This window comes from Nerophis ophidion, linkage group LG26 (genome assembly GCF_033978795.1).
Source record: "Nerophis ophidion isolate RoL-2023_Sa linkage group LG26, RoL_Noph_v1.0, whole genome shotgun sequence".
In the NCBI taxonomy this organism is placed as follows: Eukaryota; Metazoa; Chordata; class Actinopteri; order Syngnathiformes; family Syngnathidae; genus Nerophis; species Nerophis ophidion.
The window spans coordinates 10,938,464-10,955,713 of NC_084636.1; the positions used below are offsets into that span (position 1 = coordinate 10,938,464).

Sequence of the window (17,250 nt, forward strand, 5' to 3'; positions counted from 1 at the left end):
ACGCACGACTTGTTGAAAAAGGTTAAAAAATGAAAACTGTTTTACTTTTGCTAAAACCATAAAAACAATACCTGAGTTATTGTGCAGAAATATGGGGAAACAACTACAAATGTGCGCTACATTCGTTAACTGTGTTTCAAAAAAGATCAATTAGAATAATACATAATGTTGGATATAGAGAACATACAAACCCTCTATTTATTGAGTCGAAAATATTAAAGCTCGATGATTTGATAAAATTGCAAACAGCTAAAATGATGTACAAAGCAAATTATAACCTGCTACCAAAGAAATGTACAGCAATTCTTCTCAACTAAAGAGGAGAAATATAACCTTTGAGGAAAATCTAATTTAAAACATTTGTATGCACGTACAACACTTAAAACATTCAGTATATCAGTATGTGGAATTAAATTATGGAATGGATTAAGTAAAGAAGTTAAACATTGTACTGATATGATCCAGTTTAAGAGGATGTTTAAATTAATAGTGCTTATAAAGTACAAAGAAGAAGAACAATGAGAAACACTTTCAGACTTATTGAAAATAAAATATTCTTCATCTCAGTATGTTAATGACTGAATTGATTAAGTACATGTTACAAAACTGTTGTGCTACTCATTCACAGATGTCATTTTGCTATTTTGCTGTAAAGGTCAGTAAATGAATGGATATATTTGTGGGCTCTCTAGGATTAAATAAGCTTTGCTTCTTCCTACTCCTTTTCAAACATGATGTATTGTGTATTGTGAAATGATGAAATTGTATGATGTATAATGTTGTAGGTATGTCATGTTTGAAATAAACTAAGAAAAAAAAAAAAAGACGAAAAAAAAACACGATTTTAAAACGCCATTGACTTGTTTGTCCAATTTAAAATCACTGTCTATAATGACGCCAAGGCTGATGACTTTGGTACGCACAACATTTTGCAATTGTCCCAAGTCAATGAGTGCTGGACCAAAAACTAAAATTTCCAATTTTCCCCTCATTCATTATTCAAAAATGTCATCCTTGCTCTTGATGTGAATGGGTGAATGTGGAAATAGTGTTAAAGCGCATTGAGTACATTTAAGGAAGAAAAACGCTATACAAGTAGAACCCATTTACCATTTAAGAAAAAGAGTCGTATTGTTAAAATGTTTTACTTTTTTGACAGGAGAAAATTCTCCAAGTCCATCCAGCTGACAGTATTTGCAATGATCCTCGGGGCCTTCATAGCTGCAAGGTAAGGTTTTTAAACTACATTTGGATGTACCAGGTTTGTAATTACGCCTTAATTGCTTTCATTAGGCATCTTTTTTTTTACCGTAAGTTTAGGAACTTTTAGTCCTGTAATTAAAAAGGTACCTGTAGAAGTGTAGATAGATAGGTCTTTATTGTCTTTGCACAAGTACAACGAAGCTTTGTGTGGTTTGTTTTTCATCCACATTTCATAGTTCAGCATAGGCGCCGCTCCCGTGGTATTGATGGCAACTTTCAATCTTTAAAATCATTTTTGAAAAATCTGTCTTGTTGTAGTTAATTTTGTGGCAAGTTTGGTGCGTTTTACAAAATAATAAAGCCACAAATCATATGGGATTTTAACTTTGCTGAATGTCTTTTTTTTTTAATTTTATTTTTAATTTTTTTAATACACACACCAAGCACCCATTGGCAGAAATGTAGATCGGCGCCTATGAGTTAAGGCAGTGTTTTTCAACCTTTTTTGAGCCAAGGCACATTTTTTGCGTTGAAAAAATCCGCAGGCACACCACCAGCAGAAATCATTAAAAAACAAAACTCAGTTGAGAGTAAAAAGTCGTCGTCGCAATTGTGGATATGACTAAAACATAACCAAGCATGCATCACTATATCTCTTGTCTCAAAGTAGGTGTACTGTCACTACCAGACACATCACGCCCTGACTTTTTTGATGTTTTCCTGTGTTTAGTGTTTACCAAAACACTACACACACGAAAACAGCAAAAAACTAGAGACAAGAACTATCTTGTCTTGCGCTCCTATTTTGGCGGCTTTTTCTCTTTTTTTTGGTATTTTCCTGTAGCAGTTTCATGTCTTCCTTTGAGCAATATTTTCCCGGATCTACTTTGGATTAGCAATCAAGAATATTTGTTGTTTTTATCTCTCTTTGTGGGGACATTGTTTGTCCTGTCCGGATGTACATTGTGGATGCTGTATTTGCTCCACAGTAAGTCTTTGCTGTCGTCCAGCATTCTGTTTTTGTTTACTTTGTAGCCCGTTCAGTTTTAGTTTCGTTCTGCATAGCCATCGCTAAACTCCAATGCCTTTTGTTAGGGGCACTCGCCTTTTGTTTATTTTTGGTTTAAGCATTAGACACCTTTTTACCTGCACCCTGTGTCCCGCTGTTTCCAACAGCTACAAAGCGATTAGCTACCGGTTGCCACCTACTGATATGGAAGAGTATTACACGGTTACTCTGCCGAGCTCTAGACAGAACCGACACTCAACAACAGCACATCATGACTATATTTACTGGTTTACAAAAAATTGTTGTAACCCAAATAGGTGAAATTAGAGAATCTCCCACGGCACACCAGACTGTATCTCAAGGCACAATAGTGTGCCACGGCACAGTGGTTAAAAACACTTAGTTAAGGGTAGTTTATACAAATTAGGCGGATGACTTATGAATCAATCAATCAATCAATGTTTACTTATATAGCCCTAAATCACTAGTGTCTCAAAGGGCTGCACAAACCACCACGACATCCTCGGTAGGCCCACATAAGGGCAAGGAAAACTCACACCCAGTGGGACATCGGTGACAATAATGACCCAGTGGGACGTCGGTGACAATGATGACTATGAGAACCTTAGAGAGGAGGAAAGCAATGGATGTCGAGCGGGTCTAACATGATACTGTGAAAGTTCAATCCACAATGGATCCAACACAGTCGCGAGAGTCCAGTCCAAAGCGGATCCAACACAGCAGCGAGAGTCCCGTTCACAGCGGACTTAAAGTCACATCTTAAGTGCACAGGAAGCCAGTGCAGGCGTAATGTGATCAAACTTTCTTGTTCTTGTCAAAAGTCTAGCAGCCGCATTTTGTACCAACTGTAATCTTTTAATGTTAGACATGGGGAGACCCGAAAATAATACGTTACAGTAGTCGAGGCGAGACGTAACAAACGCATGGATAATGATCTCAGCGTCTTTAGTGGACAGAATGGAGCAAATTTTAGCGATATTACGGAGATGAAAGAAGGCCGTTTTAGTAACGCTTTTAATGTGTGCCTCAAAGGAGAGAGTGATACAGTATATTTCCACACTAATGCCATGTAAATAAACAGACAATGTTATGTCCTATTTATTTCATTAAAGTGTAAGGAAATTAAATACAAAACAATATGATTTAAAAACAAAGTGTACAGTGTATATAATTTTACATTATTATTTTTCTAACAGTCAGAAAGTCGTCCTCTCAGTAAATCAGGAATTCACGAGGGTCTTTATGATTCATTAAAGCTGTAAATAACAATATATAGGTAATAAATGTCAGTGTTTGTCTCACAGCAACAACATAAACGCATCAGATTTAGCATTAGCTTGTTAGCATTATCATTCAGTCCACTCGGGTTGAGACGAATAACTACACAATTAGCGTGTCACTTGCTACTTTTACGCAATGTAACAAAGTAAATAGTGAATATTTGATGTGATTTTACCAGTCTTTCATTTCACATTTCTTTTAAAACTACAAGGTCAGAGTCCCAGCTTGCTTTGCAGCCCGGCTGAATGCTTTATATTCGTCTGTGTATACGTTTAAAAATTCACCTTTTGAAGGCTACTGGAAAAACTGGGAAATGTATCTTGAAAGTCTTTAAAAAGTGCTTGAATTTGGCCATGGAAAATTTGTACAAACCTCGAACAGAGCTGTGATTGTGATGTAGTTATTATTATCACTATGACAACAAAATATTGTCAACATATATCAACTAGACATTAGGTATAGACACATCCAAATCTAACAAATCATTATAAATGTCATATAGTATAGACAAAACACAAAGCTAAGTCTTGTATGGAATGGCTATTCAAATGGTGGCCCGGGAATAACACCTTACCGGCCCTCGAGTTTAGTTCAAAACCTTGGAGACAAACTAGCCTAGAAGTTGGTGCCCAAACCACAACTATTTATACTCTTAACACAAGGGAAGGAGTGCAAGGATGGTTCCGCCCTGGGGGGAAAAAAAAAAAAAAAATCACTGCAGAGATGCAAAAGAACTACCCCTCTGCCAATCCCAACGACACTTGTTTAAATTGGTGTGGGAGTTTCTAGTCTAACAACTTATTTTTTGATTGACGTTTTTATCTTGCTCGCAAACAGAAAACTGGGCGCCAAAGTTGTGGTTCAGGCCGTGTCCCCAATAGGTGGAAACGGTAAAGAAATGTATCGTTTCAGCTTTATGTCGGAAAAGAGAGTTTTTGAGAGTGAGAAAGTCTGACAAACCCGCCTTGTCGATTCTGTGGAACAAGGATTCCGCCAGTTATAATGATGACATCGCCAACTCTTTCACAGTTACGTGACAAAAAAAAAGGGAGAAGATATGCTACAGCTAACAACCATGATGAACAACAAAGCTGTGGTTGTGATGTAGTTACTATTATCACTATGGCAACAAAACGTCAACATACATCAACTAGATATGCGTATTCATTATTTTTATTATTGAATACTACTGCGAAAATCAGCGTTGTACTGCGATAGTGTTTTATTACGTACAATTGTCGTTTAATTGTAACCTTCGTATAAATATTTGGTTAAAAATGTGGAATTAAAACAAGGAAATGTTGGTGAACTGCGTGTTTGTGATGTAATTAATGACAGCCTTTACCTTAATTTATTTTAGTGGACAAGATTCACTTTTTAAAACAGTGAACATACAGTATCAAACAATATAAGACTACAAAGATTCATCTACATATGCACACAAAAATATATTCAACATCCTCTTTTATTTTTCCATTTGCCTGCATCTGCTGTGGACACTTTCGCTTCATTCTGTCTCTCCTGCGGCTGTTGTGTGTCTATGTAAACAAAGTAAGCAATTTAGAATGTGTCATCACCTCAATGTAAACACTATGTTAGGAAAGTTTACATTTTGCTTTTTTACTTATTTTGTCAGGTTTTGTATTTTCTTTGTATCATTGTGTGAGGTATATATTATTATTTCGTCTGTTTGGTTTATACTTTATGAAGTTTTGCACTTGTGTTTTTCGATTGTTTCATTACATTTGGATGTATTTTTTGGTTTAAATGATATCCATGAAGTAAAACTATGTATTATGTCAAAGGGGGTAGGAAACTATAAGATTTTTCTTCATCCTGATCCTTTTCAGACATTGTTTTGTGAATTTAAAATTGTATAATTGAGGTATAATTGTCTATCGATCAAAGATGCACATCAATGAAGGAGATAAATACAAAAATGAAATATGAACAACACAAAGATTACGCATCATAACTTAAAGAATAACTGTATTTTTGGGGGGGAATTTAGACTATCGTTCACAATCCTTATGAAAGACAAGAAGACATGTTTTGAATTTTAATTTGTAGTAAAACGGCTCGTTTTAGGTGGGTTGCAATGCCGCTAATGGGAGCAAATCATTTTGCCTCTAAATCACTTTAAAAATGCATCCAAAAAACGCCAACAGTACTTCATTTACATTCCGTAACCTGTATAAAAAACAAGCTGTAGCGACAGTTATTGTTAAGCGTGAACACTGAGGAACAGGTTTTTAGCGTAGTTACAAATCGCCTTGCGACGGCATGCTACGGCATTAACCGTAAGCGAGCTTCTGCGTCAGCAACTGAATGGCTTTTAAAGGCCTACTGAAACCCACTACTACCGACCACGCAGTCTGATAGTTTATATATCAATGATGAAATATTAACATTGCAACACATGCCAATACGGCCAGTTTAGTTTACTAAATTGCAATTTTAAATTTCCCAGGAGTTTCGTCCTGGAAATGTCGTGTACGCAAGACGTCACAGGTTTTTAGGAAGTATGAGGGCTACGCACACACACAGCTAAATGTCGTCTGCTTTAACGGCATATTTAGACAGTATTTTGGAGATCTGTGTTGCTGAATCTTTTGCAATTTGTTCAATTAATATTGGAGGAGTCACAGAAAGATGGAGTTGGGAAGCTTTAGCCTTTAGCCACACAAACACACGGTGATTCCTTGTTTAAAATTCCTGGAGGTGAAACGTTACTATGGATCAGAGCGCGTTCAAGAGAACATGAATCAAGACGGAATGTCAACCAGCTCGTTTCGGCGAGAAAATTGTGGGTAAAAAGTCGCTTCTTACCGGAGAAAAGCCTAGCTTGTGTCGTCCTTAGCTGCCGTCGACTCCCCTGAGACATTGGCATCAACACACCCGTGGAGACACCCTTCCGACTATCAGGTACTATTAAACTCACTAAAACACTAGCAACACAATAGAAAGATAAGGGATTTCCCACAATTATCCTTTTGAATGTGTCTAAAAACATCGGAATCCGTCCCAATGGCATTTTTTTTCGTAGTCCTTTGCTATCAATATCCTCATCCACGAATCTTTCATCGTCGCTCAAATTAATGGGGAAATTGTCGTTTTTTCTCAGTCCGAATAGCACTTTTTGTTGGAGGCTCCCATTAAAAATAATGTGAATATGTGAGGTGCCCCCACACGTGTGACGTCATCGTCTGCGACTTCCGGTAGAGGGAGGGTATTTCTCTTAAGACCGAAAGTTGCGAACTTTATCGTGGATGTTCTCTACTAAATCCTTTCAGCAAAAATATGGCAATATCGCAAAATGATCAAGTATGACATAGAATGGACCTGCTATCCCCGTTTAAATAAGAAAGTCTCATTTCAGTAGGCCTTTAAGTTTGTAAGGCGAAATTACTCCAATCTGTACTGACTGAAGAACATAGACAATCATGTTACAGTGTAAGTTTTAGACCACATTTCTTGTTTTGTTTGTACACCGCTACCTCAACAGCTTACAGTTGATAGAAAAAGTATGTCAACCATTTGGAATTACTTGGATTTCTGCATAATTTAATCATAAAATGTGTTTTGATCTCCATCAAAACCACAACAATAGACAAACAGTCTGCTTAAACTATCCATCCAGTTTCTATCGCTTGAGCCTATCTCAGGTGCATTTGAACGGAAGGTGCGGTACATTCTGGACAAGTCACCACCTCATCACATGGAAATTCTGTATTTCAGGGCGATTCAACTGTAGAACCCAGGCCATACCGGCCCCAGAGTTCAGTTCAAATTGACAAAAAACAATATTCAGTCCAAGCCTGGGTCCCTGGAAAGGGGGATCAGACTGAGGCCAAGGGGAAAAAAACTCAGTCATAGCACACATAACCATGTGTGTAAGAGGGAAACGTCAAAGACCACAAAGGACTTCCATCCATCCATTTTCTACCGCTTATCCCCTTCGGGGCAGAGGGCGAGGTACACCCTGGACAAGTCTCCACGTCATCGCAGGGCCAACATAGATAGACAGACAACATTCAGACTCACTTTCACACACGAGGGCCAATTTAGTGTTACCAATCAACCTATCCCCAGGTGCATGTTTTTGGAGGCTTACAGTAATACCGCACAAAAAATACAGGTTTCATCTTTTTATTGATCACAGCATGTGAACATTCACAGTGCAGGGTGAAAAAAAGTATGTGAACTCCTAGGCTAATGACTTCTCCAAGAGCTGATTGGAGCCAGGACTTAAGTTTCCTTGCACTATAAAAAAAAAAAAAAAACACACCTGTGATAAGTGTGCTGTTCTCAAGAAGCATTACCTGATGAGAACCATGCCTCGCACAGAAGATCTATGATTGTTAACTTTCATAAAGCTAGAAAGGGTTACAAAAGTACCTCTAAAAGCCTTGATATTCATGTGTCCACGGTAAGACAGACGGTCTACAAATGTAGAAAGTTGAGCACTGCTGCTACTCTTCCTCGGCGTGGTCGACCTGGAAAGATGACTGAGAGCACAGCGCAGAATGCTCAGTTGGGGTGAAGAAGAATCCTAGAGCGTCAGCTAAGGACTTACAGAAATCTCTGGCACATGCTGACATTTAACCTGACTCTCGCCAGACCCTTGTAATTCGCTGAGCTCCACAAAAGGGAGCTCCACACCTTCCTGATAGCAAAAAAATAATGAACCAATCAGGATCGCCGGGCGGGATTTCATAGATGTGAAAAGCGACAGTTTGGTTCCAACAACAAAGGCGAAACATACACAGTGTCGCTCGCATCAGCGTCATTGGTTGATTTCGATGTGAGTGGTTGAAGTAGCACGTCATTCAAGATAATGGACAAGTGGTTTATCCAATCACATACAATGATTTTTGTATGCCTTCTGAAATACATCTCCTATTTAAACTCCCAGATTCTTGTGTGGAGCTCAGCGAACTACAGGAATCTGGCGAGAGTCAGGTTAGACATTATTGTTAATGAATCTACAATACGTAAAACATTGAACAAGAATGGAGATCATAGGAGGACACCACGGAGGAAGCCACTGCTGTTCAAAAAAAAACCTTGCTGCACATTTGAAGTTTGCAAAAGAGCACCTGGCTGTTCCAGAGCACTACTGGCAAGATATTCTGTGGACAGATGAAACCAAAATCTAGTTGTTTGGAAGGTATACACAATGATAGGCACAGCCCACCAACATCAAAAACTCATACAAACTTAAATATGGGGGCGGTGGCATCATGGTTTGGGGTTGCTTTGCTGCCTCAGGGCCTGGACAGATAGCTTTCATCGATGGAAAAATCAATTCCCAAGTTTATCAAAATATTTTGCAGGAACACTTAAAGGCCTACTGAAATGAGATTTTCTTATTTAAACGGGGACACCAGGTCCATTCTATGTGTCATACTTGATCATTTTGCGATATTGCCATATTTTTGCTGAAAGGATTTAGTAGAGAACATCCACGATAAAGTTTGCAACTTTTGGTCGCTAATAAAAAAGCCTTGCCTGTACCGGAAGTAGCAGACGATGTGCGTATGACGTCACGGGTTGTAGGGCTCCTCACATAGTTTATAAATGTGAGCCTCCAGCAGCAAGAGCTATTCGGACCGAGAAAGCGACAATTTCCCCATTAATTTGAGCGAGGATGAAAGATTCGTGGATGAGGACATTTAGAGTGAAGGATTAGAAAAAGAAAAAAAAAGGCGATTGCATTGGGAGCAACTCGGATGTTTTCAGACACATTTACTAGGATAATTCTGGAAAATACCCTTATCTTTCTATTGTGTCGCTAGTGTTTTAGTTTAAATAGTACCTGATAGTCGGAGGGGTGTGTCCATGGGTGTGTTGACGCCAGTCTGAGGGAAGTCATGAAGCTGCAGCAGGACAGAAGCTCCGCTGATCTCCGGTAAGAGGCGACTTATTTCCTCAATTTTCTCTCCGAAAACTGCCGGTCGACATGTAGTCAGGATCCATGTTCGCTTGACCGCTCTGATCCATAGTAAAGCTTCACTTCTGGGAATTTCAAACAAGGAAACACTGTGTGTTTGTGTGGCTAAAAGCTTCCAACCTCCATCTTTGTACTTTGACTTCTCCATTATTAATTGAACAAATTGCAAAAGATTCAGCAACACAGATGTCCAAAATACTGTGTAATTGCGCGATGAAAAGAGACGACTTTTAGCCGTAAGTGGTGCTGGGCTAATATGTCCCCTCCAACCAATAACGTCACAAACACGCGTCATCATAAGAGTCATCATTACGCGACGTTTTCAACAGGAAACTCAGCGGGAAACTTAAAACTGTAATTTAGTCAACTAAACCGGCCCTATTGGCATGTGTTGCAATGTTAATATTTCATCATTGATATATAAACTATCAGACTGCGTGGTCGGTAATAGTAGGTTTCAGTAGGCCTTTAAGACCATTTGTCCACCAACTGACGCTAAACAGAGGATGGGTAATGCAACAGAACAACAACCCCAAGCATAGACGTAAATCAACAACTGAAGAAAATACGCCTTCTGGAGTGACCCAGTCAGAGTCCTGACCTCAACCCAATTGAGATGCTTTGGCATGACCTCAAGACAGAGATTCACACCACACATCCCAAGAATATTCCTGCACTGAAACAGTTTTGTAAAGAGGAATGGTCCAAAATTCCTCATGGCCAGGAAACGTTTGGTTTGGTTGAGGTTGTTGCTGCCAGAGTTAAGTTAAAGTACCAATGATTGTCACTAACACACTGTGTGGGGAAATGATTCTCTGCATTTGACCCAACACTCTTGATCACCCCCTGGGAGGTGAGGGGAGCAGTGGTCAGCAGCGGTGGCCACGCACGGGAATCATTTTTGGTCATTTAACCCCCAATTCCAACCCTTGATGCTGAGTGCCAAGGAGGGCATTTTTATAGTCTTTAGTATGACCTACCGATCTCAGGGCGGAGACTCTAACTACTAGGCCACTGAGCAGGTGGGAAGGTCATACCAGTTATTAAATCCAAAGTTTCGGATACTTTTTCCAGACGTGAATGTTTACATGTGTTCAATAAAAAGATGAAAACCTATATTTTTTTGTGCGGTATTAGTTTAAGCAGACTGTGTTTGTCTAATGTTGTAACTCTGATGAAGAGAAGAAGACATGTTATCACTAATTTTAAGCAGAAATCCAAGTAACCCCAACGGGTTCACATACTTTTTCTTGCAACTCTATGGACTGTAGTTGAAATAACAAGCATGATGTACCTGCGTGAATCATAATTGAATATTATCATGACTTACTCGGACACTTGTGTATTTGGTCCAGCTGGCTGGAGATGTTTTCAGTTGGTTTGGGGCAGGGGCGTCACTAGACCTAATACTGTACTGGGGCACACATGGGGCACAAATAATTCATTTGAACGTGCAAAGCGTGCAAGCAAAACATTTTTAGCACTTATTTATCATAAAAAAATACATAAATAGTGCTTTAAACTATGAAATCATATCAGATTATGTTGTATGCATCTTTGATTAACCACCTGGAATTAACTAATGCATTTGACCTACTTGTGCACTTTTTTACTCCAGACTTCTAAACTGCTAATGGTAAAAGCAAAAAGGAAGAGCAATTAATCTTTTTAAAATATATATATTGCAGTAATCATCAGCAAATTTAACATCTACAAAATTAAAACACAAAATAAAGCACCCCTACATCCCCGGGGATCTTTTATATTATTTAATTTCCATTTATGGCAATGTGGCTAATCCTATTTCAGATACACAAAACTATATAATATACACAAAACAATAAAGCCACAGTAGTAGAAAAAAAAACTGTTGTGTGACTGTTCAGGGAATCATTTTCTGAGAAGTAAACTATAACGTCTCGTTTTCATTTTTGCAAAGTGGTCAATCACTCTGGACAGACATGGAAATATTACAGTAACTGTTATACAGTTGACCAGTGGTTCCCAACTGCTGGGTCGTGACATAAAAGTGGATTGTGTGTCATTTTCAGTGAGTCACAGTCAGATGTGTGCATGAAAAAAAAAAAGTTTAGGGAGGAAAAAAATCAAATTGTGGCAACAAAACCAGGTTATTTTAGCCTTTATTCTAGTGACTATTAGTGAGTATTTTAGCAAAAGGCAAACCCACTAACAAGTTGGAGGAGGACTCAGGACAGACATGGAAATATATTTTTAAAAAATCTAAATGGGGCAACAAAACCCGATATTTTCAGCCATCTTTCTGAAAACAAATACATAAATGTTACTATTTTTTCTGGAAACAAAACCAGATGCTTTAGCTGTAGCCATTTTTCTGGTGACAAAACAAGATTATTTTAGTCAAAGTCACACCGATTAACAAGACAAGTCTACTGTGCTATTTTTCTGTGAAATAAACTTGACTGATTTAAAACTTGGCTGACGACTTGATATGAAAAAATGTTTTTCTTCCTGAAGATAAACCATTTGAGAAGCACTCAACTCACACGTTTACTCCAAATCATCATTGATGCAGAACCAGCAGACAATAACCAACATTATGTTTCATGTTCATTGGAAATTCCCCCGACAGCTCGTACAGCAAATGAATATGTTTGTCTTGATACAAGGACTAACGTTAGCTAACTTAGCATCAACTTAAGACAATGATGTTGCCTAGCTAGCTAGGACTTCACTTACATCTCTCATTTCTCGCTGCTTCTTCTCTGCTGCGGGCGAATAACTTTCTGAAATCCATCTAGGAGTTACAGTTAGAGTCAAATCAAAATCAAAATAATATAATTAACAAATTGTTGTTGGCTAACGTTACCTACCTCACGCAGTGATTCGCATCTCCCCCCTCTCTCTCTCAACCGAAGTCTCGATCCACACGTGAATAAATTACCATATTAATTAGCCATGTGTTCATTGTTAGTGGAGTGAATACAGTAGCAATTAATTACCATACTAAGTAGTATGTGCGCTGTTGTCTATGTTATGTAGACTTAAAACTCTGAAGCGTTTTTTTTTTGTTTTTTTTTATTGGTGAAATTTTTACTGGGGCACTGCAGATCAACAGTGGGGCACGTGCCCCAGTGAAATATGTCTGGCGACGCCCCTGGTTTGGGGTAAGTGGAAAAAAGTTTCTACCCCTGCAGGGTTTGTTAGCGCAAACAGTTGGTCTTTCCGAGTGCTCTCTCTCGGCTTCTGTCTGCTCCGTTTCATCTTGTCTTTGTGCTCGCTTGGATTCTATAAGCAGCAGTTCATCCTGCGTATATTCCGGTTCAAAAAGATAAGGTTGTGAATCCTTATTTGTACAAGAATAATCATCTTAGTTGTCTATTAAGATGTCTGCCGTGATTATAAAACACCAGTGTTTGTTCTTGGAAGTCTTAAGTGCGTTGCTATGGGCGCTGAAATAAATGCTCCCAGGAATTATGTTCCGATAATGCTTCAAATGACCAAAATACGGTTAACATTGACACGAACGTGACTGTCATTGGGTCATATATAAATATATCTTGATTGGATTATCCAGAGAATAGTGCTCAATACTGTGGTAGAGCGCAATATGTATGTTTTGGAAAAATCACAAGACTACATCTCTACAGAACTGTTTCATGAGGGGTTCCCTCAATCATCTCCTGATGATTGAGGATTTTTCCCACACATACATACATACATACATATATATATAGACATGCTGCTTGTATAAAAAATGTTGATGGGTTTTGAAGTTGTTTTAGATGGGTCTGAATGCAACATAGAGGACTCCCATTAGCCGCATCTTGCAAGCGTTTTTTTATCTTTAGAATCGTTTAGAAAATAGACATGTTCTTGTTTCTCATAATGATTGTGAATAATAGGCAATTTTCCCAAAAAAAGTGCAGTTCCCCATTAACACATTTAAAGTTACGTCATGTCAGCTTTCTCTGTTGTCGCATAACAAGTAGCTCGTCAAGATTAAAGTATGATTAAAGCTACCAGAGGCGGTAGTTGCCCACTCCACGAAACAAACTATCGCTGGTGTGAGCACATTCGAGGCAAGTTGTAGAATGAAGACTCTTCATCTGTCTGCTACAGTATATCTAGCCGGTGGTGGTGGTTGCCAACTGTTGATCCATCCCAAACTTCTTCACAAAGTTGGAAACATCAGATCCAAACGCCTGTGGCCCTTTCGACCCCCAGAATACACAGAATGTTTGTACTTGTTCCAGAGCTTCTTCAACTGGTTTGACTTTCCTGATGTCACTATTGACTCCTGGAGGAAGTTCATTGCATTGTCTGTCCGCTTACAGCGCCTCTTGCGAGAAGGCATTCTTTAACATCATTTTCACCCAGTGATTGTTTCCGCACTGATGTGACTCATACTTTAGATGACATCGTGCGGACGCATTCTTTTTTTACAACCCAGCAGCATAACGAAATAGTTACTGTGGGGTGTGCCCTGACAACAGGCATTCTTCAAGGCACCTCTATAGGTCCTCTCTTTTTTGGCAATTAAAATGTTAGTTTTTATTTGTAGTTTGACTCATGTAACTCAAGTGTTAACTTCTTTTTTTTTTTCCTGTCCAGCTTCTCAGGTGAATCATATGGTTGATGTAGATGCCCATATCGGCTGTTCAGATTTACTTTAGTGTTGGATACTTCTCTTGTTGCGTTATTTGTATGAGACTTTATTAAATGTATTTATATTATCCTTTGGTGCAGCCAGGCCGGAACAGTAAGGGATAGAAGGAGAGAAAAAAAAGGGAGACAAATTGTGGAGACAAAAGGGCAATTAGACAGAGACAAAAAAACAACAGCAAACAACAATAACAATAGAACACCACCAGCACATACGATATGTACAAATATGATGGTAAAAGTGATAGCAAAGAAGCAGTTAGCGAAGTAATAAAGAAATGACAATGAGCATTATTACACTACAAATGGAGCATTACAAATATCAATAGAAATAGCGCTATTGATAACAATAACAGTAATTTTTCTCTGTTAACAATACAGTTGTTCAAATGCAACAATACATATAAGAAATGATAACTACAGATATAAAAGGACTACTGAAAAATGCAGGGGAAGAAAGAAAGGCAACCTATGTTAACCTTGTAGATTGTTATAGTAACAATAGGTTCAGCTTTGTCAGTGTGCCAGGTGTTACCCGGTGTCCCCAAGGGCAACAACGTTAATATATGTTTGATGAAACGCGATTATGTGCATGAGTGTATGTATGTATGCATATGTACAGAATGTGTACCGTATTTTTCGGACTATAAGTCGCAGTTTTTTTCATAGTTTGGCCAGGGGTGCGACATATACTCCGGAGCGACTTATGTGTGAAATTATTAACACATTACCGTAAAACATCAAAATTATTTAGCTCATTCGGGGAAGAGACGGAGAAAATGTCAGCAATCGTCACACACACGTCAACCAATAGGAATTCGGAGGGGGGGGTCATGGCAGAAGTGCATTGTGGGTCATGGAATGCTAACTGCTATAGCTATTAAAAAGGATCATTTCAACGGAGGTAACTTATAAAAACTGAGAAGGGCTGAACAAAAATGGAACCAAAAAGAAAATCATGTACTGCAGATTACGAGCTGGACGTAGTGAAATATGCAGCAGAAAACGACAAGAGGAAGCGGCGCATACCTTTGGAGTTGGCAGAGTTGTTTAGAAGAGACATCGAGGAAAAAGATTTCACCGGATTTATCGATTAGGAGTGACAGATTGTTTGGTAAACGTATAGCATGTTCTATATGTCATAGTTATTTGAATGACTCTTACCATAATATGTTCCGTTTACATAGCAGGCACCTTCTCAGTTGGTTATTTATGCATCATATAACATACACTAATTCAGCCTGTTGTTCACTATTCTTTATTTATTTTAAATTGCCTTTCAAATGATCAATTCTTGGTGTTGGATTTTATCAAATAAATTTCCCCCAAAAATGCAATTCAAACTCCAGTGCGACGTATATATGTTTTTTTCATTCTTTATTATGCATTTTCGGCCGTTAGATCTTTTCTTTTTCATCATTTCGAAGATTCAACTGGTGGCCTGCGAGTTCAGTTAAATTAGATTTTTAAACACTAGTGCTGTACTAACAAATAGACAGAAATGAAATGAATACTCGAGTTCACACCCTGGTTCTCCGGAATATATAAAATAAGAATAATAGTGAAGGGAGAAGTCTGGCCCTTGGTCCTTAGCTTTCTTGAAATGAGGCCCCTTGAGTTAGTGAATAACTTTGGGCTGTAGTGGTCTTGCTATCAGAACCTTAGTTTCCGAGAAAGGAGAATCACTAGAAAAACAAGGGGCACAGGAAAAAGGGGAAAAAGAGCAATTTCCATATTGCAAATAAAGAATAATTTTTTGTAATTTAATGTATTGTTATTTTTATTGTATTTGTAAATGCCTTCCCTCCAATCGCTACCTGGTACTCTCTGCAGAGTAAATAATGGTTATGGTTATAGTATTTATTTCCAACATGCATACACTTACAATGTGGTACATCAATCATTGCACCAAAGACATTGATTGATTGAGAAGTTTGACATCTTAAAGAATTGAATCCATGTAATGCTTTAATAAAGGTAAATGGATGGCACAAAAAGCCAAAAGGCTTGTTTCCATTGTGGTCCATTAAATATTCATCACATTGGATACATTCAATAACAAAAGATTTATAACTTGTAATATGTATATAAAAAAAACACGTAAAAAATGGATAAATTATGTACATATACACAGTATACATGTCAGGTGATTTGAAAAGCAATATATACTGTACAAAAAAATGGGGGGGTGGGGGGGGGTATACACCAGGGTTTCCCACACATTCATTTATTTGTGGCGGTCCTTCACGAAAGAGTTACGGCCGCGACAAAAAAAAAAAAAGATTTTTTTTTAAAAAATGACATTTTTTAAAATATTTTTTCCGGCTTTTGACTCGCTCGACCGCTCATAAAAGCAATGGGACTGTCTGTGAATGGATCTTGTAGTTACATATTATATAAATATGTAAATATTATATAAATATGTACATAAAGTGTTGTAATTATATTCCAACTCTGCGTTCTTCTTGGTCATCGCCCCCCTACCCCACCCACCCACACCACCACAAATAGATGCCTGACCTGTGGGAAACACTGTACACATTATGTACAAAACCTGACAAAGCCTGTCTGTCCTCTTGTCTCGCAGCGCTGACATGTCCTTTGACATGCAAGGCTACGTCTTCATCTTCCTCAACAACGTGCTCACCGCCGCCAACGGTGCTTATGTGAAGCAGAAATTGGATGCAAAGGTATGTGGCGGTTGTGACCTGCGCATGAATAGCAGTCATTGTTGGCTTGTCAGGAGCTGTTTTCAGAATTGGGCTGGAGCGTATGTGAATGTGGCGAAGTAAACTTGTCCCTGAATATCTGCTCTCAAGGAACACTCTGCATACTTTGATCTAATGTTTTTTATAGAGGAAAAACCAAAGAAAAGGTGCTGCTGACAAATGTGTGGCTATTTGCGGCTTTCATTGAATTACTTTTATTTATTTTCACCCAAAAAAACATGTTTCTAATTACAGAAGTACTGTGGAGTTAAATACTCAGAAGTGTCAGTAATCCATGCCCTACATCGGGGATCAGCAACGCGCGGCTCTAGAGCCACGTGTGGCTCTTGAGCAGTGCCCTGGTGGCTCCATGGAGCTTTTTCAAAAATGTATGGAAATGGAAAAAAAATTTAATGAAAAATATATTTTGT

General features: G+C 38.4%; 2 protein-coding genes across 2 annotated transcripts in view; one reads left to right on the forward strand and one right to left on the reverse strand.

The window, feature by feature from the left end:
- Positions 1 to 17,250, reverse strand: part of bloc1s2 (biogenesis of lysosomal organelles complex-1, subunit 2) — a 74,516-nt gene that overhangs the window by 56,191 nt on the left and 1,075 nt on the right. The window lies entirely within an intron of this gene.
- Positions 1 to 17,250, forward strand: part of LOC133543719 (nucleotide sugar transporter SLC35D2-like) — a 70,291-nt gene that overhangs the window by 9,004 nt on the left and 44,037 nt on the right. The window contains exons 6-7 of the mRNA XM_061888461.1: positions 1,160 to 1,228; positions 16,699 to 16,801. Of these exons, the coding sequence (XP_061744445.1) occupies positions 1,160 to 1,228; positions 16,699 to 16,801 (172 nt within the window). The remainder of the gene's footprint in view (positions 1 to 1,159; positions 1,229 to 16,698; positions 16,802 to 17,250) is intronic.